This window comes from Doryrhamphus excisus, chromosome 7 (genome assembly GCF_030265055.1).
Source record: "Doryrhamphus excisus isolate RoL2022-K1 chromosome 7, RoL_Dexc_1.0, whole genome shotgun sequence".
Classification (NCBI taxonomy): Eukaryota; Metazoa; Chordata; class Actinopteri; order Syngnathiformes; family Syngnathidae; genus Doryrhamphus; species Doryrhamphus excisus.
In genome coordinates, this window is record NC_080472.1 from 2,450,519 (window position 1) to 2,477,814 (window position 27,296).

Sequence of the window (27,296 nt, forward strand, 5' to 3'; positions counted from 1 at the left end):
AGCGTGTTTTACGGTATAGTCTTACATGAGCCTTCTCCCGGCGGGCCTCCAGCAGTTTGTCGTGGTAGTGCTGAGCCACAGACGGGTCCACGGCTGTGAGCTTCGCTGACGGATTCTGCAACATCGCCAAGGTCTTCATCGGATCCCCTTCATCCAGCGCCTCGTTGATCAATCCGATAGCCGCGATACCTACAGAACGTCCTTATTACATTTGATGCTACGTCGTTTACAACCGGTGATTTTCAACCACTAGCGTACCTTGAGAAATATCACTTTTTATAATTAACATTTATTAATCATCATTTGCAAATATTATGTCAATAGCCATTTTGTCAATAGTAAAAAAAAAATCAGGGGTCTCAAACTTGCGGCCCGCGGGCCAAATGCGGCACGCGAGACGCTACTTTGAGGCCCCCCGACCTTGATACCAAAGTTGAATGTTGAAATGACAGCTTAAAGCTGTGCACACACCGGATACAATTAACATGATTTTCGCCCCCGCCCATACTGTTAACCCTACCCTGTTACCCCGCCCTGTTTTTGCTTTGGATTAGCAATGAAGCTAAAGGCTTATGACGCCGCGTACAAATAAATGCGGGAAATGATTTGGAATTAAAACGGAAAATACGCGTCGAGATAAAGAATGTCATGAAACGTGTTGTTAAAGTTACGACGCTGATGACTCCCAGATGGAACTGAGTACGATGCTAACGATGCTAATTGGGTCACATTATGAAGTTTCATTAATGTTCATGTTAAAGGTTAAATAACTGTTAATACTGCACATTTGAATCTGAAAAAAATAATTTCTCCACCAACTGTATGTGGTTTCTTACGTTTTTCATATTTGCTGTTTTATTATTTTACTTTATTATTACTTTATTATTATTTTATTTTAAAAAAATGTTTTTATTTTTTATTATTATTTATTATTATTTATTATTATTTATTATTTATTATTTATTTATTATTTATTTATTATTTATTTATTATTTATTTATTATTTATTTATTATTATTTACTTTGTTATTTATTCATTGATTTATTGTCTTTATTCTTAATTTGTTTATTTATTTATTTTTAATCTTATTTTGGTGTGGAAAACCGGAACCAAAGTACTGAAAAAGTATAGCAGAAGCAAAGGCATTGAATAATAAATAAATAAATAATAATAAATAAATTAATAATAAATAAATTTAATAAATGCGTATTGGGTTTTTTTTGAAAACCTTGAAACTAAATTCCAAGACCGGATGAAGGAAAAACTGGCAATACGGAGTTATTCCAACAAGGGAAAGAAAAAGTCGGTATCACGTGATGTTGGTGTTTACGTTTTACTGGGCATGCCCTAGTCACTATTCTGGTTGATTATAGCGCTGCATGTAGACAAGAGATTGGAATATTCCTTTCTATGGATACCACTGTTTCCCGAAAGGTCATTCGGAAAGAGAAAAAGTGGTCATGTGACCACTTACGTTCGTGCTCCTCTTGCACGGTCATGTTGACCTGATCAATGCAGGCTTGGATGTCGTTCCAGGTGAGATAATGGCAACCCTCGTCCCTGGCTGCCGCCTTAAGACGCATCAACTCATCCATGTACCTGATTCACAAACACGAGCCAACAGTAGAAGGTGGGTTCGTGTAAAAATATCACGCGTCTGAGGCCGGGCCGGTACAAACCTTTGGGCGTAGTCAGGCTCCACGTTACTAAGCCCCGTGATGGAGCTGGACAGTTGTCTCCAGAGGGTGTCTCGGTCTCCAACGTCCATGGCCTCGTTCATCAACACCACTGAGGACAACATCTCCACGGCGACGAGCAGCTCCGGGTGGGACAGAGAGCCCTGCCGTTATGGACGTTAATGACAAGATGTTCATGGAAGCGTTTGTGTGATTGGTCCAGGCTACCATATTGTCCATAGGTATGAATGTGAGTGTGAATGGTTGTTTGTCTACATGAGCCCTGTGATTGGCTAATTTTCTTTCTTTTTTTTAATTAATTCATTAATTTATTTATTTCATGAAATTATTTTTTACACTTTTAAGTCATTTTTACTTTAATTTTTTGTCATGATTCCATTTATTTTATTTTATCAAATTAATTTTTATATTTATTTATTTAATATTTATTTTAATATGACTTCATTTATTTATTTTATTTTTACAAATATTCATTTTACACATGTCTTAATCATTTAATCATTTTATTTATATTTATTCATTACATAATTTATATATTTTTTTACATTTGGCAAATGAATGAATAAACAAATCTTATTTTGCGCTAACACAAATAAACAAAAACATGTTAGAGTGAGACGTCTCACTTGCTCACATTTTGTATTCGCTGAACGTGTGTGGGCGACTTTAAGAGCTAATATGCTAATAATAAAAAAATACAATAAAAAATATCATATAATATATAATAAAAATATAATAATAAAATATAATATAATAAAAAATATACAATCAAAAAAATCATAATACAAAAATATGCTTGGTGACCGTATTTTTTTAAATAATGGCCCAAAGTTCCCAAATTGATATCCTTTTACATAAAATTTGTATCAAATATTTATCGAATCATTTACCACAAAGACATTTCCCCTAGTTATTATAGACAAAAACTTATTTCCATCTGTGATTAAATTTGATTAATCGCGAGTTAACTAAGACACAAAATGCGATATTTTTTTAAATAATGGCCCAAAGTTCCCAAATTGATATCCTTTTACATAAAATTTGTATCAAATAATTATTGTTGTAGTTGCACATCGAATCATTTCCCCTACTTTTATAGATAAAAACTTATTTCCATTTTCGATTAAATGTGATTAATCGCGAGTTAACGAAGAACAAAAAATGTGATTAATCACGATTTAAAAATGTAATCGATTGACAGTCCTAATATATATTTCTAACAGAATGCTGATTTGACATCATGTCCTAAAAATGACTATTGGCATTCACGGGGTTAATTAATGGTGTGAATTAATTGGTGGAGGCTACCTCGGGACTTTGCTGCTGCAGACTGGACAGCTCTCGCTGGTAAAGGTCAGCAGCACTGGGGTAGACGTCGGGCAACTGAGCGTCAGGGTTCATCAGCTCCTCCACGGTCTTCTCTTTCACTCCGGCCCGGATGGCGGCGTTGATGCGCTCCACCGCCTTCAGCACTAAACGCGCACACACATCCAGAGTTTTCAAGCCGCTTAACAGGAAGCGAGTCAAGATTTGTTAAGGTCACGTGCAAGTAAGAGAACCTAAGAAAAAGATATTTAAGTACACAGTGGAAGACACTAAAAATGTCATTTAAAAAGAACACAAAAAACTGTAGTAAATTTATAAAAATGAAGTCAAAATAATACAAAAATAATAATTATATTATATTTTTTTATTTTATAATTATATTATTAAGAAAAGAAAAACCTTGCAATATTATGAAGAAAGTTTCAGCAGCATGAAGTTTAAATATTAAAGAAAAAAATATGTTCTTTTTTATAAATCAAACAAAAAATAAAGTTGAATTTTTTGGAAAATTAGGTTGGGGGAAAAAAAGGTATAATATGGGAATAAATAAACAATAATGTGGGAATAAAGTCATAATATTACAAGAAGGAAATTTACATGAAGAAAGTTCAAATAGTTGGAAAATGACATGAATAAATTAAAAAAATATTATGGGAATAAAGTCATTATTTTATGAGGAAAAAAATGGACGTGAAGAAAGTTGAAATTGTTGGAAATATATGTGAATAAATTCTAAATATTATGAGAGCAAAGTCATAATATTACAAGAAGAAAATTTACATGAAGAAAGTTCAAATTGTTGGAAAATTATGTGAATAAATTCTAAATATTATGGGAATTAAGTCATTATATTATGAGAAAAAAATGTATGTGAAGAGAGTTGAAATTGTTGGAAAATTATGTGAATAAATTCTAAATATTATGGGAATAAAGTCATAATATTATGAGAAGAAAATGTACATGAATAGAGATAAAATTGTTAGAAAATTATTTAAATAATTCTAAATATTACGGGAATACAGTCATAATATTACGAGAAGCAAATTTACACAAGGAAAGTTGAAATTGTTGGAAAATTATGTGTATAAATTCTGCATATTATGGGAATAAAGTCATTATATTATGAGAAAAAAAATGAAGTGAAGAACGTTGAAATTGTGTGAAAATTATGTGAATAAATTCTAAATATTATGGGAATAAAGTAATAATATTATGAGAAAAAATGTATGTGAAGAGAGTTGAAATTGTTGGAAATATATGTGAATAAATTCTAAATATTATGGGAATAAAGTCATTATATTATGAGAAAAAAATGTACATGAAGAAAGTTGAAATTGTGTGAAAATTATGTGAATAAATTCTAAATATTATGGGAATAAAGTAATTATATTATAAGAAAAAATGTATGTGAAGAAAGTTGAAATTGTTGGAAAATTATGTTAATAAATTCTAAATATTATGGGAATAAAGTCATTATATTATGAGAAAAAAATGAAGTGAAGAACGTTGAAATTGTGTGAAAAGTATGTGAATAAATTCTAAATATTATGGGAATAAAGTCATTATATTATGAGAAAAAAATGTATGTGAAGAGAGTTGAAATTGTGTGAAAATTATGTGATTAAATTCTAAATATTATGGGAATAAAGTCATTATATTATGAGGAAAAAAATGTATGTGAAGAGAGTTGAAATTGTGTGAAAATTATGTGATTAAATTCTAAATATTATGGGAATAAAGTCATTATATTATGAGAAAAAAATGTACATAAAGAAGGTTGAAATTGTTGGAAAATTATGTGAATAAATTCTAAATATTATGGGAATAAAGTCATTATATTACGAGAAAAAAATGAAGTGAAGAACATTGAAATTGTGTGAAAATTATGAGAATAAATTCTAAATATTATGGGAATAAAGTCATTATATTATGAGAAAAAAAATTATGTGAAGAGAGTTGAAATTGTTGGAAAATTATGTGAATAAATTCTGCATATTATGGGAATAAAGTCATTATATTACGAGAAAAAAAATGAAGTGAAGAACATTGAAATTGTGTGAAAATTATGAGAATAAATTGTAAATATTATGGGAATAAAGTAATAATATTATGAGAAAAAAATGTATGTGAAGAAAGTTGAAATTGTTGGAAATATATGTGAATAAATTCTAAATATTATGGGAATAAAGTCATAATATTACGAGAAGAAAATGTACATGAATAGAGTTAAAATTGTTAGAAAATTATTTAAATAATTCAAAATATTACGGGAATACAGTCATAATATTACGAGAAGGAAATTTACACGAGGAAAGTTGAAATTATGTGAATTATGTGTTGGAAAATTATGTGAATAAATTCTAAATTTTATGGGAATAAAGTCACGATATTATGAGGAAAAAAATGTACGTGAAAAAAGTTGTAATTGTTGGAAAATGATGTGAATAAATTCTAAATATTATGGGAATAAAGTAATAATATTATGGGAAAAAAATGTACGTGAAGAGAGTTGAAATTATTAGAAAATTATGTGAATAAATTCTAAATATTATGAGAATAAAGTCATTATATTATGAGAAAAAATGTACATGAAGAAAGTTGAAATTGTTGGAAAATTATGTGAATAAATTCTAAATATTATGGGAATGAAGTCATTATATTACAAGAAAAAAATGAAGTGAAGAACGTTGGAATTGTGTGAAAATTATGTGAATAAATTCTAAATATTATGGGAATAAAGTAATAATATTATGAGAAAAAAATGTATGTGAAGAAAGTTGAAATTGTTGGAAAATTATGTGAATAAATTACAAATATTATGGGAATAAAGTCATTATATTATGAGAAAAAAATGTACATGAAGAAAGTTGGAATTGTTGGAAAATATATGTGAATAAATTCTAAATATTATGTGAATAAAGTCATAATATTACGAGAAGAAAATGTACATGAATAAAGTTAAAATTGTTTAAATTGTTTAAAATTATTTAAATAATTCAAAATATTACAGGATTACAGTTATAATATTACGAGAAGCAAATTTACACAAGGAAAGTTGAAATTGTTGGAAAATTATGCAAATAAATTCTAAATATTATGGGAATAAAGTCATTATATTATGAGAAAAAAATGTACATGAAGAAAGTTGAAATTGTTGGAAAATATATGTGAATAAATTCTAAATATTATGGGAATAAAGTCATAATATTATGAGAAAAAAATGTATGTGAAGAGAGTTGAAATTGTTGGAAAATTATGTGAATAAATTCTAAATATTATGGGAATAAAGTCATTATATTATGAGAAAAAAAATGAAGTGAAGAACGTTGAAATTGTGTGAAAATTTTGTGAATAAATTCTAAATATTATGGGAATAAAGTCATGATATTATGAGGAAAAAAATGTACGTGAAGAAAGTTTACATTGTTGGAAAATTATGTGAATAAATTCTGCATATTATGGGAATAAAGTCATTATATTACGAGAAAAAAAATGAAGTGAAAAACATTAAAATTGTGTGAAAATTATAAGAATAAATTCTAAATATTATGGTAATAAAGTCATAATATTACAAGAAAAAAATGTACCAAAAATTATGCAAAATGTCTTAATATTTTGACGTAATCCCTGTCAAATGATGGCTGATTTGTTCAGTTTTTGCTTTTCTTTTTCTATTCTATTACATTTGTAGAATACGCCACAGCTCATCGACTAAAAATGGCCCACATGCCGCATTTTGAACACCTCCGGGTCGGGTTCGACAGTGGTCATACTTCTCAAGTAGCTTTCCGCTATTTCATTGGCCACGTCCACACCAGCCTGCAGCTCATCCTTGGTCAGCGCCTGGCCAGGAGACGCCTAATGAAGATGATTTAATCCGGATTAAATTAATATGACAACACAGAGACAAAAGAATTGGATTTGTCTCATCAAAGCTCCGACCAGTTCTTTGTTTTCCCGGTCAGCCTGCAGTTGTTTCAGGTACCAGCCTTTGTTTTGAAGCTGCAGGTTGTGGACCCCCATGGCCTTCAGAGCTTCGTACAATTTATCTTCATCCCCGCTCAGCAAAGCCTGCTCAGCAGCACTTAGGGCGTTATTCACTGCCGGGGGAGAAAGTGTTGACATTTCACGACACGAGCGTGGAAAACTGGTGTGTCGAGTCCGGACGCGGCGCTCACCGTTGACTTTGTTAACGTTGCCCTGGATTTCGGCCTGGGTGAGAAGCTCGTCGTAGATATCTCTCTCGGCGTCAGCGTTTTCCATCTGCTGTACGAACACAACAACATACGCTTCATTCAATACCAGAGTATTCTTACAACGCGACTATTAATGACAAAAATGTACATCAAGTAAGTACAAAAAACTGTGGAACCTTGGTTTTCATCATTAAGCCATTCCGGATGGTCCGGCTTTAACTGAAACGGATGCTAACCAAATAAATTTTTCAAAAATCCCATTTTTATAGTTTTAACATGCCGCAAAAAATGTCAAATGCTTATAAAGAAATATTAATCAGTGGTTGTCAACTAGTGGGTCGGGACCCAAAAGTGGGTGGGTCAATTAAACACCTGATATTTGAATTATTTTTATGTAAATTAGAGTACAATTTTAGCCATCTTGCTCCTTGGTTCATTGCACAGTTAGAAGTGAAATATCTGATTTTGTAATATTATTGATATTTAATTTTCATTTATGCATGATTTGTATGCATACATTTGTCATGTTCTTGTTCATTTCGCAAAAGAAATGCCTTCATAAATTCCTTTAAACTGCATTTTGGAGATAAAATTAATAAAAATCATGTTTCAAAAAATGAATAAAATAAAAAATAAATTAAGTACCTGAAAATATAATATAAAAATATAATAATAAATTATATTTTATTATATTTTATATTTTATTATATTTTATAATATTAAAAATGAAAACAAAAATTGATAATATAAATAAATAAGGTCATGAATTAATATAAAAATGACTGAAGTGTAAAGAAATTACAAATTATGTAATGAATACATTAATTATAAATACATGTGTAAAATGAATATTCATAAAATTAAAAGTAAATTAAGTCATGAATAAATATAAAAATGACTTAAAGAAAAATGTAAAAATTAATTTGATAAAATAAAATAAATGAAATCATGACAAAATATAAAAGTAAAAATGACTTAAAAGTGTAAAAATTAATTTGATGAAATATATACATTAATTAATTAATTAATTAATTAATTAATTAAAGAAAAGTAGACCAGTCCAAGGTGTACCCCGCCTCTCGCCCGAAGACAGCTGGGATAGGCTCCAGCACCCCCGCACCCACCCTCGTGTGGAAAAGCGGTAGAAAATGAATGAATAAAAAAAATTATCCAATCCAGAAAATTAGCCAATCACAGGGCACATATAGACAAACAACCATTCACACTCACATTCATACCTATGGACAATTTGGAGTGGCTAATTAACCTAGCATGTTTTTGGAATGTGGGAGGAAACCGGAGAAACATGCAAACTCCACATTGAGATGACCGAGGGTGGAATTGAACTCGGGTCTTCTCGCTGCGAGACCAGCGTGCTAACCACTCAACCACCATGCGGCCCAAATTCATTCATTCATTCATTCATTTTCTACTATTTATCCTCACAAGGGTCGTGAGGGGTGCCGGAGCCTATCCCAGCTGTCTTCAAGCGAGAGGCGGGGTCCACCCTGGACTGGTGGCCAGCCAATCACAGGGCACATATAGACAAACAACCATTCACACTCACATTCATACCTATGGACAATTTGGAGTCGCTAATTATAACCTAGCATGTTTTTTTTGGAATGTGGGAGGAAACCGGAGAACATGCAAACTCCACATTGAGATGACCGAGGGTGGAATTGAACTCGGGTCTCCTAGCTGCGAGACCAGTGTGCTAACCACTCAACCACCATGCGGCCCAAATTCATTCATTCATTTTCTACGATTTATCCTCACAAGGGTTGTGAGAGGCGAGAGGCGGGGTACACCCTGGACTGGTGGCCAGCCAATCACAGGGCACATATAGACAAACAACCATTCACACTCACATTCATACCTATGGACAATTTGGAGTCGCTAATTATAACCTAGCATGTTTTTTTGGAATGTGAGAGGAAACCGGAGAAACATGCAAACTCCACATTGAGATGGCCGAGGGTGGAATTGAACTCGGGTCTTCTAGCTGCGAGACCAGCGCGCTAACCACTCGACCACCGTGCAGGAGGAGGGAGTACATGCCTTGAAGTGATTTTATAGATGCAATAGTGAAAACGTATGCATTGTAGCATCTTGCAGCATCAAATGTTTACTGCAAAGCCATATTTTTATGACAGTTTTTTATGTTTTTATTATAAGATGCTTGCAGCGCCTCGGGCAGGTTTGACATTCAATTATTTCTCTAAATAAAACCAAGACATTCTCAGTCTTGGTTACATGCACTTTATATTCTTGACAGGAGAGAGAGAAAAAAAAAAAAAAAAAAAGCGCACTCGGGTATTCTAGTCATATTCTAGTCATATCTAGTCATATGAAACATACGCACATCATTAAATACACACATCATCATACCCGCTTGCGTGAGTTGGCCACCTTCTCCCCCTTGGCCTGGTATAATGTGTTGTGATACTGCTGGGCGGAGTTAGAGTCCAGATTAACCAGCATAGCGTTGGGGTTCTGCATGGCCGCCATGGTGCCCTCCGGGACGCCGTGGTCGATGGCCTCGTTGATGGCGATCACAGCGGCGTGTACTGAGAAAAAGAAAAGCCCGGTGAGGAGCAAATAAAGACGCAGAACATACCTTACGTTCTCCATCATTGTTGTAGTCATCTAAATATCATCCATTTTGGAACACGCCCCCTGCTGTTTTGTCATCACGAGTATCATCTTTAATATCCAATATCTTCCTTGCGGGGGTGGCGTCGTCACACGCCGTGAAGTTAATGACCCTTACAAATGCAATAGTGAACTTTACGAGGCCATTTTGTTTCTTTGTCAATATTTCCGTGTATGGAAATATGATGGACAGATGATGAAAAAGTGGTTGAGGTTGTTCTAATTATTATCAAACAAGCTAAAGCGATAGACATTAAGTCGTAAAAAACACACACACACACGTCACAGTGTGGAGTTTTCTCCGGGTACTCCGGTTTCCTCCCACATTCCCAAAAACAAGCTAGGTTAATTAGCGACTCCAAATTGTCCATAGGTATGAATGTGAGTGTGAATGGTTGTTTGTCTATATGTGCCCTGTGATTGGCTAATTTTCTTTCTTTAGTAATTAATTTATTTATTTATTTATTTTATCAAATTAATTTTTACACTTTTAAGTCATTTTTACTTTTAGATTTTGTCATGATTCCATTTATTTTATTTTATCAAATTAATTTTTATATTTATTTATTTAATATTTATTTATGACTTCATTTATTTATTTTATTTCACGAATATTCATTTTACACGTCTTAATCATTTAATCATTTATATATTTCATCAAATTAATTTTTACACTTTTAAGTCATTTTTACTTTTATATTTTGTCACGATTCCATTTATTTTATTTTATCAAATATTTTTTATATTTATTTATTTAATATTTATTCATGACTTCATTTATTTATTTTATTTTACAAATATTCATTTCACACATGTCTTAATCATTTAATCATTTTATTTATATATTTTATCAAATTAATTTTTACACTTTTAAGTCATTTTGACTTTTATATTTTGTCATGATTCCATTTATTTTATTTTATCAACTTAATTTTTATATTTGTTTATTTAATATTTATTTTAATATGACTTCATTTATTTATTTTATTTTACAAATATTCATTTTACACATGTCTTAATCATTTAATCATTTAATCATTTAATTTAGATTTATTTAGATTTATTCATTACATAATTTATAAAAAAAAATTACACTTGGCAAATGAATGAATGAATGAATAAACAAATCTTATTTTGAGCTAACACAAATAAAAGTGAGACGTCTCACTTGCTCACATTTTGTATTTGCTGAACGTGCGTGGGCGACTTTAAGAGCTAATATGCTAATAATAAAAAAAATACAATAATAATACAATAAAAAATATAATATATAATAAAAATAGAATAATAAAATATAATATAATAAAAAATATACAGTAAAAAAAATCATAATACAAAAATATGCTTGCTGACTGTATTTTTTAAAATAATGGCCCAAAGTTCCCAAATTGATATCCTTTCACATAAAATTTGTATTAAATAATTAGCGTTGTAGCACATTGAATCATTTACCTTACTTATTATAGATAAAAACTTATTTCCATCTGCGATTAAATGTGATTAATCGTGAGTTAACTAAGACCGCAAATGTGATTAATCACGATCAAAAAAATTTTTAATCGATTGACAGTCCTAATATATATTTCTAACAGAATGCTGATTTGACATCATGTCCTAAAAAATGACTATTGGCATTCACGGGGTTAATTGAATTCCCTTTTCCCAGGACATTTGAACGACTCTCACATGCGGCCTCATCCACTGAGAGCTCATTGGCCAGGATTCCGCCAATCTTGCTGAAGGCGGGCATCTGGATCCCATACTTTGCCAGCTCACTCTTCATGTTGTTGATCTCCTCCTCTGGGCAAAGGGAAAACAAAAGCATCCATGATGGCAGGGAAGAGACGCAGGACGGAGAAGAAGAAGACGGGAGGGGGGTGGGGGGGGCGTTCCGGACAGACTGTTCCTGGCTTATATGTGTGATAATAATGTGCATTCTGGTTGTGACACACAGGAAAAGCTCCACGGCTGCTAATGACTTTCACATTGACACCGGCTCCCGTGCGCCGCAGTTTGCTGGAAAACATCAAGACCCGACTCGGCGTTCTTCGTGTCCAACGCACAGACGCCAGACAAATTTAACACATGCATGTCAACTGTGCGCCGACGTGGTTGCGTTCGCTATCACATAACACAGGGGCTTGTTTTCAGGTTGAAACACTTACCGGTGAAATCCACTTTGCCGTACAGATCCTGGATCTGCGGGGCGAGGCCCAGCTTGAACAGGTACAAGCTGTAAACGGTTACAGAAACAAGGATGATCGTCACTCGCTAAAATGTACTGCAAAAAAAAAGGTCAGTCAGGATAATTCATAATGCGGCCTACAGAGAACATACTAACTCCTTATTTCGAAAATCACAAACTTTAAGTAAACTGATATAGCTCATATTCAAACAGCTAAAATAATAAGGCTAGCATAAAGCTAAAAATAAGCAATTAGCTAAAAATGTCATCCAATACTTCTCTACAAGAGAGGAGAAATATGATCTCGGTATGTGACAAATTTATTTTAAACATTTTTTTAAAAATTAAATTTTTTTATTTTTTTTTAATTATATTAATATATTATATTATATTATTATTATATTAAATTTTATTGTATTATTTAAATAAAAATTAGAAGAAAACAAATCAAAAAATTGACCCCAAAAAAATATGGAAATATGGCTAATAACTATAAAAGCAATCTTCACTCGCTAAATGTACTGCAAAAAAGGCCAGTAAGGATAATTTATAATGCGGCCTACAGAGAATAAATTAGAAAAAATTAAAAATTAAAATAAAAAAATATTTTTAAAATTATATTAATATATAATATATTAATATAAATATATTAATATATATATTATTATATTGAATTTAATTATATTATTTAAATAAAAATTAAAAGAAAAAAAGAAAAAAATTGACCAAAAAAAACAAACAAACAAAACTTAAACTATATTAGGAAAGCAGGAAGTGAACAAATCTAACAGTTACCGATTGCAAAAGTACCAGATGGAGGGGTAGGATTTAATAAGCTTTGCTTCTTCCTACTCCTTTTCGGACATGTGGAACTGGGAACTGATTATGTGATGCATTCAATTGTAATAATATGATGCATGTTCAAATGAAATAAAACCATTACCATTACCATGAAATATTGCGATAGCAGGAGCAGCAAGCCCTTGTTGGGCGTCAAAAATCATGTTGGGGTGGGCCCGCCACTTTAGTGCCGGTCTTTAGTGCTAGTATCAGCAACTGATACAGTGGTTTGTACAGAATAATAAGTATAAAACCGTACTTTAAAAAGACTCAAAACCCCTCTAAAAACTCATGAATTCATTCATTTTCTATGCCGCTTGTCCTCATTTTGGACAGGCAGATCCAGGCAGATCCTGAGACCTTAGGCCCAGACCAGTTGAGAGACATGCAGTACCTTAGCGCATGTATGCAGTAGATGCAGCGTGGCATGTTCTTTCTGTCATATATGTCTGTCGTCTCAGGGTAGAAGATCTGAAACGTCAACGTCGACGATTCAATGACACGGTTATGATAAGAGCAACAACAAAAGCACATGAGGTTACATTCTTGGAATTCTTGGAAATGGAATATTTGGGTCCATGGATACGTGGATAATGGTATTGTGTATTGTGAAGACAATCTGCTCACCTTTGGTAGGCCTTTCTCAGACATGGCATTGAGCCACTGGATGACATTATCAGTATGTCTGAAATGGAGTCCAGTCGCCTGTCGGAATTCGACAAAAAAAAAGAGTTGGAATCATAACGTGCATCCGTGTATTACAGACGTTTTCCAAGTGTGGCTACTTCATGGAAAACCGAGCATATTTTGTTTTTGTTTGCCGGATTTTCTTATGCAGTATAGTTTTCTTCTCGGGGGTCTCAAACACGCGGCCCGCGGGCCAAATGTGGCCCGCAGGACACCATTTTGAGGCCCCCGCCTTGATATGAAAGTTTAATGAAAGTTTGATACGGATGCTGTATGGTATCATGTACCCAGAAAAAATTATTACGTTTGATTCATGTTCATGTTAAAGGTTAAATAACTGTTAATAGTTATCCTCCCTATCCGTGTGGAAGTGGTACGTTTTTGGCTATTTAAATATTAGGTTTTTTACGTAAAGGACTGATGCCACGTCGCAATTTGAGGACTAAGAGTTACACCAAATGCATGAACAACTGCACTTATGTTTATAATAAATAATAATAATATTTTTTATTTGTATAGCGCTGTTCAAAATACTCAAAGACACTTTACAGAAGAATTGATATGGATGCTGTACGGTATCATGTACCCAGAAAAAATTATTACGTTTGATTCATGTTCATGTTAAAGGTTAAATAACTGTTACTAGTTATCCTCCCTATCCGTGTGGAAGTGGTAATTTTTTGGCTATTTAAGTTTAAAAGGAAATAACTTGAAGGCTACCGTTTAGGTCGCTAGCGCTCTAGTTTGCGAGTTAGCATGTGTCTCGAGACCCTGCAGTTGCGCAATATGTTGTAAATAATGTTCATGTTAAAGGTTAAATAACTGTCAATAGTTATCCTCCCTATCCGTGTGGAAGTGGTAATTTTTTGGCTATTTAAGTTTAAAGGAAATAACTTGTGAAGGCTACAGTTTAGGTCGCTAGCGCTCGAGTTTGCGAGTTAGCATGTGTCTCAAGACCCTGCAGTTGCGCAATATGTTGTAAATAATGTTCATGTTAAAGGTTAAATAACTGCTAATAGTTATCCTCCCTATCCGTGTGGAAGTGGTAAGTTTTTGGCTATTTAAGTTTAAAAGGAAATAACTTGAAGGCTACCGTTTAGGTCGCTAGCTCTCTAGTTTGCGAGTTAGCATGTGTCTCGAGACCCTGCAGTTGCGCAATATGTTGTAAATAATGTTCATGTTAAAGGTTAAATAACTGTTAACAGTTATCCTCCCTATCCGTGTGGAAGTGGTAATTTTTGGGCTATTTAAGTTTAAAAGGAAATAACTTGAAGGCTACCGTTTAGGTCGCTAGCGCTCTAGTTTGCGAGTTAGCATGTGTCTCAAGACCCTGCAGTTGCGCAATATGTTGTAAATAAAAAGAGTATAAATGTGACTATAGTCGTGTTTTGTCATGTCTACAGGGCTCTAATAATGCTTTGTTCATTTTAATATGAAAAAAATCATTTGTCTACCCACCGTGCTTTCTTAAGTTTTTATTATTTGCAGTTTTATTATTATTATATTTATTTATTTATTACTGATTGATTTTCTTTATTCTTGATTTGTTTATTTATTTTTCATCTTATTTTGTGCAGAAAAATAAAAATGAAGATATTTGAGAACAGTGGAATGTTTTATCAGAGCTTTTATTGTAGAAAATTGGAACCAAAGCACTGAAAAAGTTTGTATATTTTTATGTTTTTAATAAATGCATTTTTTTTTTTTTTTGGGGAAAACCTGATCAGAAGAATTCCCCAAAATCATTGCTAACTGCACCCATTGATTATTTCTATGGAGCCCGAAATGATGAAGACGTTTAAACTCGTACTGCACGTGTTGGCGTTCACCTTATAGCGCGTCTGCTCGCGGTCGTAGATCTTCTTAAGGGAGACGGTGCGAGGGGCAAAGAAGTTGCCAAGTTTGGCCAGATAGACGCCGTTCCGGAGGCCCTCCTCCAGCTCCGTAGTGGGCGGTAATTCCTCATCCAGACACGCCTCCATCCATCTGAAAGAAACACAAAAAGGTTATAATGACGGTATATGGTACTGGTATAATCATAGTATGAGCACTGAAATGTAATATAAAATACTACAATGTTGAATGAATAACATTTTTAATAACATCAGAAATCACTCCACACTCTTAATTGCTCTCTGGTTCTACCATATCTTACTTATTGTGTGGAAATATGGTGCTAATAACTATAAAAGCAATCTTCACTCGCTAAATGTACTGCAAAAAAGGCCAGTAGAGAATAAATTAGAAAAAATTACAAATTTTATTTTTTTTTAAATTAATTAATATGTTTTTAATTATATTAATATATTATATATTAATATAAATATATTAATTCATATATTGTTATATAAAATTTTATTATATTATTTAAATAAAAATTAGAAGAAAAAAAAATAATAATAATAAATTAAAAATAAAAAAAAACATAAAAAAATTGACGAGGCCCAGCTTGAACAGGTACAAGCTGTAAACGGTTACAGAAACAAGGATGATCGTCACTCGCTAAAATGTACTGCAAAAAAAAAGGTCAGTAAGGATAATTCATAATGCCGCCTACAGAGAACATACTAACTCCTTATTTCGTAAATCGCAAACTTAAACTAAACTGATATAGTTCATATTCAAACAGCTAAAATAATGCATAAGGCTAAAAATAAGCAATTAGCTAAAAATGTCATCCAATACTTCTCTACAAGAGAGGAGAAATATGATCTCGGTATGTGACAAAAATTTTTTTTAACATTTTTTTAAAAATTAAAAAAATAATATTTTTATTTTTTAATTATATTAATATATTATATTAATACAAATATATTAATATATATTATATTATTATTATATTAAATTTAATTGTATTATTTAAATAAAAATTAGAAGAAAAAAATTGACCAAAAAAAAACAACCTTAAACTATATTAGGAAAGCAGGAAGTGAACAAATGTTTAGTGATTGTAAAAGTACCAGATGGAGGGTTAAGATTTAATAAGCTTTGCTTCTTCCTACTCCTTTTTGGACATGTGGAACTGGGAACTGATTATGTGATGCGTTCAATTGTAATCTGATGCATGTTCAAATGAAATCAAACCATTACCATCACCTACGTGGAATCAAACTATGGGATGGATTGAGTAAGGACCTCAAACAATGCACAACGATGAGCCAATTCAAGAAACAATAGTAGCCATTATGTTATTGTATGGTCATATCACGTTGTACTTTGGTACGTGACGGAAAAAAAAATAATTTTACTATATTAGGAAAGCAGGAAGTGAACAAATGTAAGAGTTACTGATTGTAAAAGTACCAGATGGAGGGGTAGGATTTAATAAGCTTTGCTTCTTCCTACTCCTTTTTGGACATGTGGAACTGGGAACTGATTACGTGATGCGTTCAATTGTAATCTGATGCATGTTCAAATGAAATTCAACCATTATCATTTTTCATGTGTTTTATTTGATCTAGAATCAATACCGGATTTGCAGTATCACCCAGCCCAAAAGTAAAGTTACCCGAGTGTTAGGAAGTTTTTAGATACGCAAAAGCTGTCGTCATTTTAATCCCAAATTTTCAGTCCACCCCCGAGGCCGTCTTGACTTTTGACGCAAAACAACCCGATCTGGTTTAACCTCTTTTCCAGAGTCCTCAGCATTCCTGGTGTGGGAGACATTTCATTTCTTTGAGGTCATATTGTGAAGTGGCATTCCTGCTGCGTGCCCGTGTCGGCGCTCAGACCCGCTGAGCTCTCCCACATGGAGAAGCCTGGCGGGACGGAATTCCATGCGTTTATGTCTTCACCACCTGGTAACCGTGGAGCAAGAGGGTCATGTTGTGGAGGAAAAGCCGGGTTCACACTTGAATAGCAGTTTTGGTAATCCGGTCTGGGCAAAAGTAAAGGGACAGGGTGTTCACATTTGAGCCCCATCTGGTATTTTTATCATCAGACCATAACGATCTGCATAAACCAGCACTTATATGACATATTAGGAGACCAAATATTTATATATGATTAGGTGTTGTAAAAACAGTGCAACATATAGAAGTCATTTTGTTGTACAATAACAATAAACCTTCCATAAATGCGCAAAAAATATTTTTTTCAGTGACTAACTGCCCGATTCTCCTGGAATGAACACATATGTGTTGGATAGCATTTTATAAATACTATATCAGATTTTTATGCTGATATTTTGGTATTTGAATTGGTATTTTTTTATTTTTATTTTTATTTGTGATTGTGATTGTGATTGTGATTGTGATTGTGATTTTAATTTATATTTTAATTTATATTTATATTTATATTTATATTTATATTTATATTTATATTTATATTTATATTTATATTTATATTTATATTTATATTTATATTTTTAATTTTAATTTTAATTTTAATTTTAATTTTTATTTTTATTTTTATTTTTATTTTTATTTTTATTTTTATTGTAACTGTTGCACTTTGAGATCATTCATTTGATGTAAAGTGTGTTATAAATTAAATTTATTATTATTATTATTAGTAGTAGTAGTAGTAGTAGTATTAGTATTATTAGTATTATTATATGGGGCCGATAATTATGTCATGTTACAGGAATAATGTGAAAATATTATAGGAATAAAGTAATAATTAGGAGAAAAATTAAAATAGTTATATTTAAAAATTGTTGTTTTTTTAAGTTGAAATATTGTGATGAACAAACAAAATAAAATGGTAATTTGGGCAAAATTAGGTCAGAGAAAAGTTAGAATATCATGGTCAAAATATTATGGAAATAAAGTTGTAATATTACAAAAATAAAATTTGCAAATATTATTTAAAAAGAATATTTGAAAAATAAACAAAAGTTGTAACATGAAAAACAGTATGAGAAACAAACAAAACTAAGAATGAAGTTGTAATTATTGGGAAATTAGGTTGCGGAAAAAGTGGTCATGTTACAGGAATAATGTGAAAATATTATAGGAATAAGTAATAATTAGTAGAAAATTGAAATAGTTATATATATTTTTTAAATATTTTTTTAAGTTGAAATATTGTGATAAACAAACAAAATAAAATAGTAATTTGGGGAAAATTAGGTCGGAGAAAAGTTAGAATATCATGGAAATAAAGTCAAAATATTATGGGGATAAAGTTGTGATATTAAAAAAATAAAATTTGCAAATATTATTTAAAAAGAATATTTTAAAAATTAACAAAAGTTTTGACATGAAAAACAGTATGAGAAGCAAACAAAACTAAGAATGAAGTTGTAATTATTGGGAAATTAGGTTGCGGAAAAAGCGGTCACGAATGGTCAGGAATAAAGTAATAATTAGGAGAAAATTAAATATTTTTTTATATATAAAATATTTTAAAAAGTATTAAAAAATAAAGTCACAATTTTATGAGAATAAACTCATATCATGAGGCAAAATTATGTCATTTTAAAGACTTGTAAAGACTTTTGTTTTTAAGTTGAAATATTGTGAGAAACAAACAAAATAAAATAGTCATTTTGGGGAAAATTATGTTGCTGAAAAGTTAGAATATCATGGAAATAAAGTCAAAATATTATGGCAATAAAGTCATAATATTACAAAAATAAAATGTGCAAATATTATTTAAGAAGAATATTTGAAAAATAAAAAAACAACAGGAAAAATGTGGAAAAAGAGAAAAAAATGAAGTTCATACTAATAATGTTTTTTTACTTATATCACAAAGAGAAGATGCAGTTTTTTGTTGGCATACATACGCTTCAAAACTCATTTTTGAGGCGATTAACGGCGAACGGCGCAGCTGTCAAAACGAGAAAACGTTCCAGGTTGCTTTTCGTGAATGACGCCTCACTCCTTCACTCTGAAGCTCTTACTTTATTCAGACCTTGAAAGTTGAGCTCCGATTAGGAAAGCCTTGAGTTTATCTCTGCTGGTGAGGAAACAGGGTGAGGTCACACTTGGCCTTTTTTGAATAGGCGCACTGTAACAGTTTTCAACTGCTAGAAAAACACTCCCACTCGTCAATAAATCAGGTCTTTGTCAAGCCGCCGCGTGGTTGGGACATTTTCTCTCCTTCTATACACCCCGTGTGCACACACAACTTTTTTTTCCACTATCACTGGCGATTACAGTATACGGTAGAGCAGGGAGAACATGCATAGCCCAAGGTGGAATTGAACTCGGGTCTCCTAGCTGTGAGGCCTGTGTGCTAACTTTTGTTAATAATTCATGGAACAAATCAGGCTTAAGTCAGGCTTATTCATAAAAAGACTAATATTTAGAAGTCAGGATTGTACTTGGATAAAAATGTAGGGGGGCAAAAATTACAGAATTTTTGGGTATGATTATGACCCAAAAACACCACAACATCATCTCAGGTCTGGGGGGGGGCATTGCTGGAATTCATTCATTTTCTACCGCTTTTCCTCACGAGGGTCGCAGGGGGCTGCTGGAGCCTATCCCAGCTGTCTTCGGTACAGTGGTACTTAGCCTCCAAATAACTTATTCTAAGATCAAAAACGTATTTCAAATGAAGTGAGGTCGAGGGACAATGAATCAAAAAAATTACCACTTCCACACTAACTGAGAGGACAACCTTTTGCACTCGATCTCATGTCATGCAATGTTTGTTATAGGCAATGTAGAGAGATGACTGTGGGGGGGGGGGGGGGGGTGTTTACACCCTGGACTGGTGGCCAGCCAATCCCAGGGCACATATAGACAAACAACCATTCACACTCACATTCATACCTATGGACAATTTGGAGTCGCTAATTAACCTAGCATGTTTTTGGAATGTGGGAGGAAACCGGAGTACCCGGAGAAAACCAGGTATAAACATGCAAACTCCACACAGAGATACCCAAGCGGGGAATCAAACCTGGGTCTCCTAGCTATGTGGCCTGCGCGCTAACCACGTTCCACCATTGCGCGTTAGTATGATTCCTTATTTATGAATAGAATATTTTCATAGTTAAACCTAAACATTATTAGAGACCTGAAGGCATGAAATAACACCCCTATAGTCGCATTGACACTACAAATTATCCAAAAAAAGTGGACATGATAGGAGTCGCCAATTAGCCTAGCATTTTTTTGGAATGTGGGAGGAAACCGGAGTACCCGGAGAAAACAAATGAATGGAATTATGGGTTGTGGTTAGCGCGCAGGCTAGGAGACCCAAGTTCAATTCCACCCTCGGCCACCTCGGTGTTGAGTTTGCATGTTCTCCCCGTGCATGCGTGGGTTTTCTCCGGGTACTCCGGTTTCCTCCCACATTCCAAAAACATGCTAGGTTAATTAGCGACTCCAAATTGTCCATAGGTATGAATGTGAGTGTGAATGGTTGTTTGTCTATATGTGCCCTGTGATTGGCTGAAGACAGCTGGGATAGGCTCCAGCACCCCCAGCGACCCTTGTGAGGATAAGCGGTCGAAAATGAACCATTCACTCCCAAAGACATATTTATAAGTATTTTACACAAATAGGTGATGATGCAACTCCACAATAGAAGAGAGCATGCCCAGAAAAAAATGGAGTTACATTTTTTTTAGCCAGTTGGACCTCATACGTACACATGCTGGGCTAAAACAACTCCCCTCCCAGGAAGCTAGGACAGAGGCTCCTTGCTATTGAAGTCGGCGTGGCCAACCTGCGGTGCCGGCAGCAGGCCTGGCCCCTGCCAGACAGGAACAGGAACAAACTCCCCCTTTCACTCGAGCTGAGAGAGTGAAAGGCTCCATAAAGACTGTTAACTAATAGCTCTTTTATCAGGCGACACACCCTCTCCAACCTCACACAAACACAGACACGCCCGCCATTAACCCAGGAAGCACACTGAAGGTTGATGTGAGCAGTTAGCTGTTGTCATGGCATTTTTTACTAAAACATGCTAGGTTAATTAGCGACTCCAAATTGTCCATAGGTATGAATGTGAGTGTGAATGGTTGTTTGTCTATATGTGCTCTGTGATTGGCTGGCCACCAGTCCAGGGTGTACCCCCCCCCCCCTACAGTCGTCCCTCTACATTGCCTATGACGAACATCGCATGACATGAGATCGAGTGCAAAAGGTTGTCCTCTCATTTAGTGTGGAAGTGGTAATTTTTTTTGCTTCTTTGTCCCTCGACCTCACTTCATTTGAAATACGTTTGGAGGCTAAGTACCACTGTACTGCAAATCCTATCGTATTGTGAGGTATACCCTGAGATTATCAACTGTAGAATAAACATGGCCCCTCCAGCCGAGTTCAATTCCACTCTCGGGCCATCTCTGTGTGGAGTTTGCATGTTCTCCCCCCCGTGCATGCGTGGGTTTTCTCCGGGTACTCCGGTTTCCTCCCACATTCCAAAAACATGCTAGGTTAATTAGCGACTCCAAATTGTCCATAGGTATGAATGTGAGTGTGAATGGTTGTTTGTCTATATGTGCCCTGGGATTGGCTGGCCACCAAGCCAGATAATTTTATTTCGTTATTAATTAATTAATTAATTAAATCAAATTAATTTTTACACTTTTAAGTCATTTTTACTTTTATATTTTGTCATAATTCCATTTATTTTATTTTATCAAATTATTTTTTACATTTTTCTTCAAGTCATTTTTATATGTATTCATGACTTCATTTATTTATTTTATGAATATTCATTTTACACATTTCTTAATCATTTTATTTTTTATATTTATTCATTACATAAGTTATTAAAAAAATTTTTACACTTAAGTCATTTTGTCAATTGGCGACTCCAAATTGTCCATAGGTATGAATGTGAGTGTGAATGGTTGTTTGTCTATATGTGCCCTGTGATTGGCTGGCCACCAGTCAAGGGTCTACCTGGACTGGATAATTTTCTTTGGTTATTAATTATTTTTTTTATTAATTTATTTATTTAATCAAATTAATTTTTACACTTTTAAGTCATTTTTACTTTTATATTTTGTCATAATTCCATTTATTTTATTGTATCAAATTATTTTTTACATTTTTCTTCAAGTCATTTTTATATGTATTCATGACTTCATTTATTTATTTTATGAATATTCATTTTACACATTTCTTAATCATTTTATTTTTTATATTTATTCATTACATAAGTTATAAAAAAAATTTTTACACTTAAGTCATTTTGTCAATTGGCGACTCCAAATTGTCCATAGGTATGAATGTGAGTGTGAATGGTTGTTTGTCTATATGTGCCCTGTGATTGGCTGGCCACCGGTTCAGGGTGTACCCCGCCTTTTGCCCGAACACAGCTGGGATAGGCTCCAGCACCTCCCAAAAAATGAATGAATGAATCAGAGTTTCTTGGAAACTACAAGGCCGATAAATTTCTGGTTGATTATAGCGTCGCATGTAGACTAGAGATTGGAATATTCCTTTCCATGGATACCGTTGTTTTCGGAAAAGTCATTCGGAAAGATTCCATTGATCTTAAAATTTTACAAAAAGTCCAATAGCAAAGTTACTGAAACATTGTGCAGTATTTCCACTAAAAGGTTCTACCAGCAGACTAGAACGCCACTGAATAATCTTCTCCTTCCTCTGTGCGGCTACAAGGAAGCAGGAATTGTGCCGAGGTCGAAGGTTACTCTCATAGGAAAAAAGCCACTGTCTCTCCAGGAAGACATCACTCCCCACCCCCGCCTTTTTCCCTCCCCGACTGTGGCGTTGAAACGCATGCCGCGTTCTTCAGCACAATTTAGTATATCCACGACACGGAACAGTACTACAGTATGAACGATGACGTCAAAACGAATGTTACGCTAACAGACTAAGCGACACCAGACCACAGCGAGGGGTATTGTTTCTTCAGGCGGCCATTGTTTAGTCGGCACGTTGGCCTATAAACAAACAATGGCGGTACACTTCATTATGCACGCTGGAAGACACTTTTTGTGTATCTCGTGTATCTGACGACGACTTGAAGAAACAAGTAGTACTACCGTTAACTATCTAGTATCTAGCTCAGGGGTGCTCATTAAGTCGATCGCGAGCTACCGGTCGATCGCGGAGGTGGTACTGGTCGATCGCGGCGTGACATTAAAAAAAATATCATCCCAGCATCAATGCCGTCACTTGATTGACATACAGGGCAGCCATTCAGATGACAACTGAATGTTGCCCTTCGGGCGACCAATCAAATCAAACGACGTCTCTAAGTGCAGCAGAACTTACGATGTCAGCCTATCATCCATCCCCGTTACTTGATTGACATACAGGACAACAAATCAGATGACAACTGAATTTTGACCTTTAGGTCACCGCTCATGCGTAAACAACGATGCAAAGTGCTAAGCTAGTCGGCGAATTGCGTTAGATTTTAAAGCCCTCGCTAAAGTTTATGGTCACTAAAATGAGTGAAGGAGCTGGACCAAGTAAAAAGGCAAAAACTGGATCAAGTAAAAAGGCAAAAAACATATCACTTCCATACGGATATGGAATATTATACGGATATTATGATATGGATATTATCCATGACTGATAAACATTTGGAAGTGTGCTTGAGGCTGGCTATCAGCAGCTACTGTCCGGACTATGCATCCCTGGCTGGTTCAATTCAGTGCAAGTCATCAAAGTAAACTCAGGTAATTACAAAAAATGTTAATAGTTAATTATGTGTGTTTTGCAATATTGGCTCATTTGGTTATGTAAGGTACATCGACATACATTGTACGTACAAATAATAATAATAGATGTTTTGCATTTTTGTAGTGGGTAGATCATTTTGACTCGGTCATTTTAAAAGTAGCTCTCATGCTGAAAAAGTGTGAGCACCCCTGGTCTAGCTATACTTACATAACAGATAATAAACTGAGGAAGTCCTCGCTGATAGTACAGTAAACCTCGGATATATCGGATTCAATTGTTCCCACTGGTTTTGTCCGATATAAGCGAAATCCGTTATATGCGTATACCGGAAAATGTCCGTTTTACGCATATATGGGATTTATATCCGGTATATGCGTAAATGGGATTTTATGCGTTATAAAAAGGCACTTCCTTGACTATGTTTCCAATGTACCTGGACGCGCAGGCAACGCTGCAAACGCTGCAAATGACGTCGTATAGCGGCCATGTCACGATTTCTGGCGAATCGGAGCGCCACGATGCGGCCATCCGATATATGCCAGGGAAATTTAATGCAAATGCATTGGAACGGGACTGGAGATTTTGTCCGAAATAGGCGAAATCCGTTATAAAAAAATCCGATATATGCAATGAATTTTTATTGGAAATGCATTACAGAAAAATCGGTTCTTTTTTATCTGTCCGAATGTGAGCAAATTTCCGATATATCCGAGGTTTACTGTACCAACAGTAAAATATGGTGGTGGTAGTGTGATGGTCTGGGGTTGTTTTGCTGCTTCCGGACCTGGAAGACTTGCTGTGATAAATGGAACCATGAATTCTGATGTCTACTAAAAAAAAAAAAATTGGGTTCCGCAGCAGGACAATGATCCAAAACCCACCAGCAAGTCCTGACCTGAATCCCATTGAGATGCTGTGGTGATCAACGTGAAGACCTTAAAAAGGCCTCCATTGAAAAAGCCTCCATTGTGACTGAATGACAACAATTCTGCAAAAATGACCAAAATTCCTGTAAAAGACTCATTGCAAGTTATCGTGAATGCTTGATTGCAGTTGTTGCTGCTAAGGGTAGCGATTGCTTTTCCACAAAACACAAAAAAAAACAAACACAGGGAAGGCAACACCACTGTATATTACAAAGCTGAGATGCACTTTATTCTTGTAAGATATATTTTTTTAAAAAATTAAAAAATTAAAAAAATACAAATTTATTTAAAAAAATTTTTAATTTGTTTTTAAATTTTTTTTAAAATTTGTAAAAATTAAAAAAATACAAATTTATTAAAAAAAAATCTTAAATTATATTAGGAAAGCAGGAAGTGAACAAATGTTAGTTAGTTAGTGATTGTAAAAGTACCAGATGGAGGGGTAGGATTTAATAAGCTTTGCTTCTTCCTACTCCTTTCGGACATGTGGAACTGGGAACTGATTATGTGATGCGTTCAATTGTAATCTGATGCATGTTCAAATGAAATTCAACCATTACCATTACCATATATATAACGTGCTGAATTAGCTGATTAGCGTGTCGTTGTTCCACTCACACACACAACACACACAAAAGCATCTCTGGTGTTACATAACGAGCACTTCGACAGCAGCAATTCACAACAGGAATTGGACGCGGTTTGAAAACAGGAAATTACAAGTGATTGGCCGGAGTTTGAGGGGGAAACTGGGCCGGCATTGCAGTGGAGAAGTTGGTGGTTCCTTTTATAAAAAAAAAAAAACTAAATATGATGTGGAAAGCAGTGCTGCACAGGATTGCAACACAACTGTCACAATATCTTGTTTTGGAGAATGTTGAGTAAGACTTTGGATCTCCATGAAAAACTGCACTTATGTTTATAATAAATAATAATAATACATTTTATTTGTATAGCGCTGTTCAAAATACTCAAAGACACTTTACGGAAGAATTGATACGGATGCTGTACGGTATCATGTACCCAGAAAAAATTATTACGTTTGATTCATGTTCATGTTAAAGGTTAAATAACTGTTAATAGTTATCCTCCCTATCTGTGTGGAAGTGGTAAGTTTTTGGCTATTTAAATATTAGGTTTTTTACGTAAAGGACTGATGCCACGTCGCAATTTGAGGACTAAGAGTTACACCAAATGCATGAAAAACTGCACTTATGTTTATAATAAATAATAATAATAATACATTTTATTTGTATTGCGCTTTTCAAAATACTCAAAGACACTTTACGGAAGAATTGATATGGATTCTGTACGGTATCATGTACCCAGAAAAAATTATTACGTTTGATTCATGTTCATGTTAAAGGTTAAATAACTGTTAATAGTTATCCTCCCTATCCGTGTGGAAGTGGTAAGTTTTTGGCTATTTAAGTTGAAAGGAAATAACTCGAAGGCTACCGTTTAGGTCGCTAGCTCTCTAGTTTGCGAGTTAGCATGTGTCTCAAGACCCCGCAGTTGCGCAATATGTTGTAAATAAAAAGAGTATAAATGTGACTATAGTCGTGTTTTGTCATGTCTACAGGGCTCTAATAATGCTTTGTTCATTTTAATATGAAAACCAACTATATGTGGTTTCTTAAGTTTTTATTATTTGCCGTTATTATTATTATTATATTTATTTATTTCTAAGTTTTAAAAAATGCACATTTAAAGAAAATTGCAGTAATTCTTGGCCCAAATTAAGTATTTTCAGGCATAAACTAAATGAACTAAACAACAAAAGTTAGCATTCAAATTGTGAATTTAGTAATCTACATTGGCCACTAGGTGTCAGTAATTGTTCGTTGACATAAGCACGACAATTGAACACCGGAACAGGGGTTAAATGATCTCATGACAGGTACAATAATAATAATAACATAATCATAATCATAACACGGGTGCAAGGCGGACGAGTGGTTAGGCGGAAATGCAAGATATTTTCCAAATATTTCAATTTAATTCTTCAATAATTATTGTAAATTTTGTTCTCGTAACACTATGAATTTCCACACATAATATTATGACTTTATTCCCTTATTTAATCATGTATAACTTTTTAAAAATAACATTTTTCTGGAATATTTTCTTTCATATTTCACCATGACATTATTTTTCCTCACCTTTTTTTTTTCCTCTTCATAGGTTGACTTTACTCTCACAAAATTATAGATGTTTATTC

The 27,296-nt window shown here is 33.7% G+C and overlaps 1 protein-coding gene across 1 annotated transcript in view; it reads right to left on the minus strand.

Annotated features, from left to right (window-relative positions):
* iqgap1 (IQ motif containing GTPase activating protein 1) overlaps nucleotides 1–27,296 on the minus strand; it is a 62,827-nt gene that overhangs the window by 25,041 nt on the left and 10,490 nt on the right. Inside the window, exons 3-15 of the mRNA XM_058077422.1 lie at nucleotides 15,417–15,573; nucleotides 13,528–13,605; nucleotides 13,295–13,371; nucleotides 12,041–12,108; nucleotides 11,562–11,675; nucleotides 9,612–9,790; nucleotides 7,203–7,290; nucleotides 6,967–7,124; nucleotides 6,798–6,882; nucleotides 3,007–3,170; nucleotides 1,681–1,841; nucleotides 1,476–1,600; nucleotides 26–189 (exon numbers count right to left, since the gene is read on the minus strand). Coding sequence (XP_057933405.1) covers nucleotides 26–189; nucleotides 1,476–1,600; nucleotides 1,681–1,841; nucleotides 3,007–3,170; nucleotides 6,798–6,882; nucleotides 6,967–7,124; nucleotides 7,203–7,290; nucleotides 9,612–9,790; nucleotides 11,562–11,675; nucleotides 12,041–12,108; nucleotides 13,295–13,371; nucleotides 13,528–13,605; nucleotides 15,417–15,573 — 1,618 coding nt within the window. The remainder of the gene's footprint in view (nucleotides 1–25; nucleotides 190–1,475; nucleotides 1,601–1,680; nucleotides 1,842–3,006; nucleotides 3,171–6,797; nucleotides 6,883–6,966; nucleotides 7,125–7,202; nucleotides 7,291–9,611; nucleotides 9,791–11,561; nucleotides 11,676–12,040; nucleotides 12,109–13,294; nucleotides 13,372–13,527; nucleotides 13,606–15,416; nucleotides 15,574–27,296) is intronic.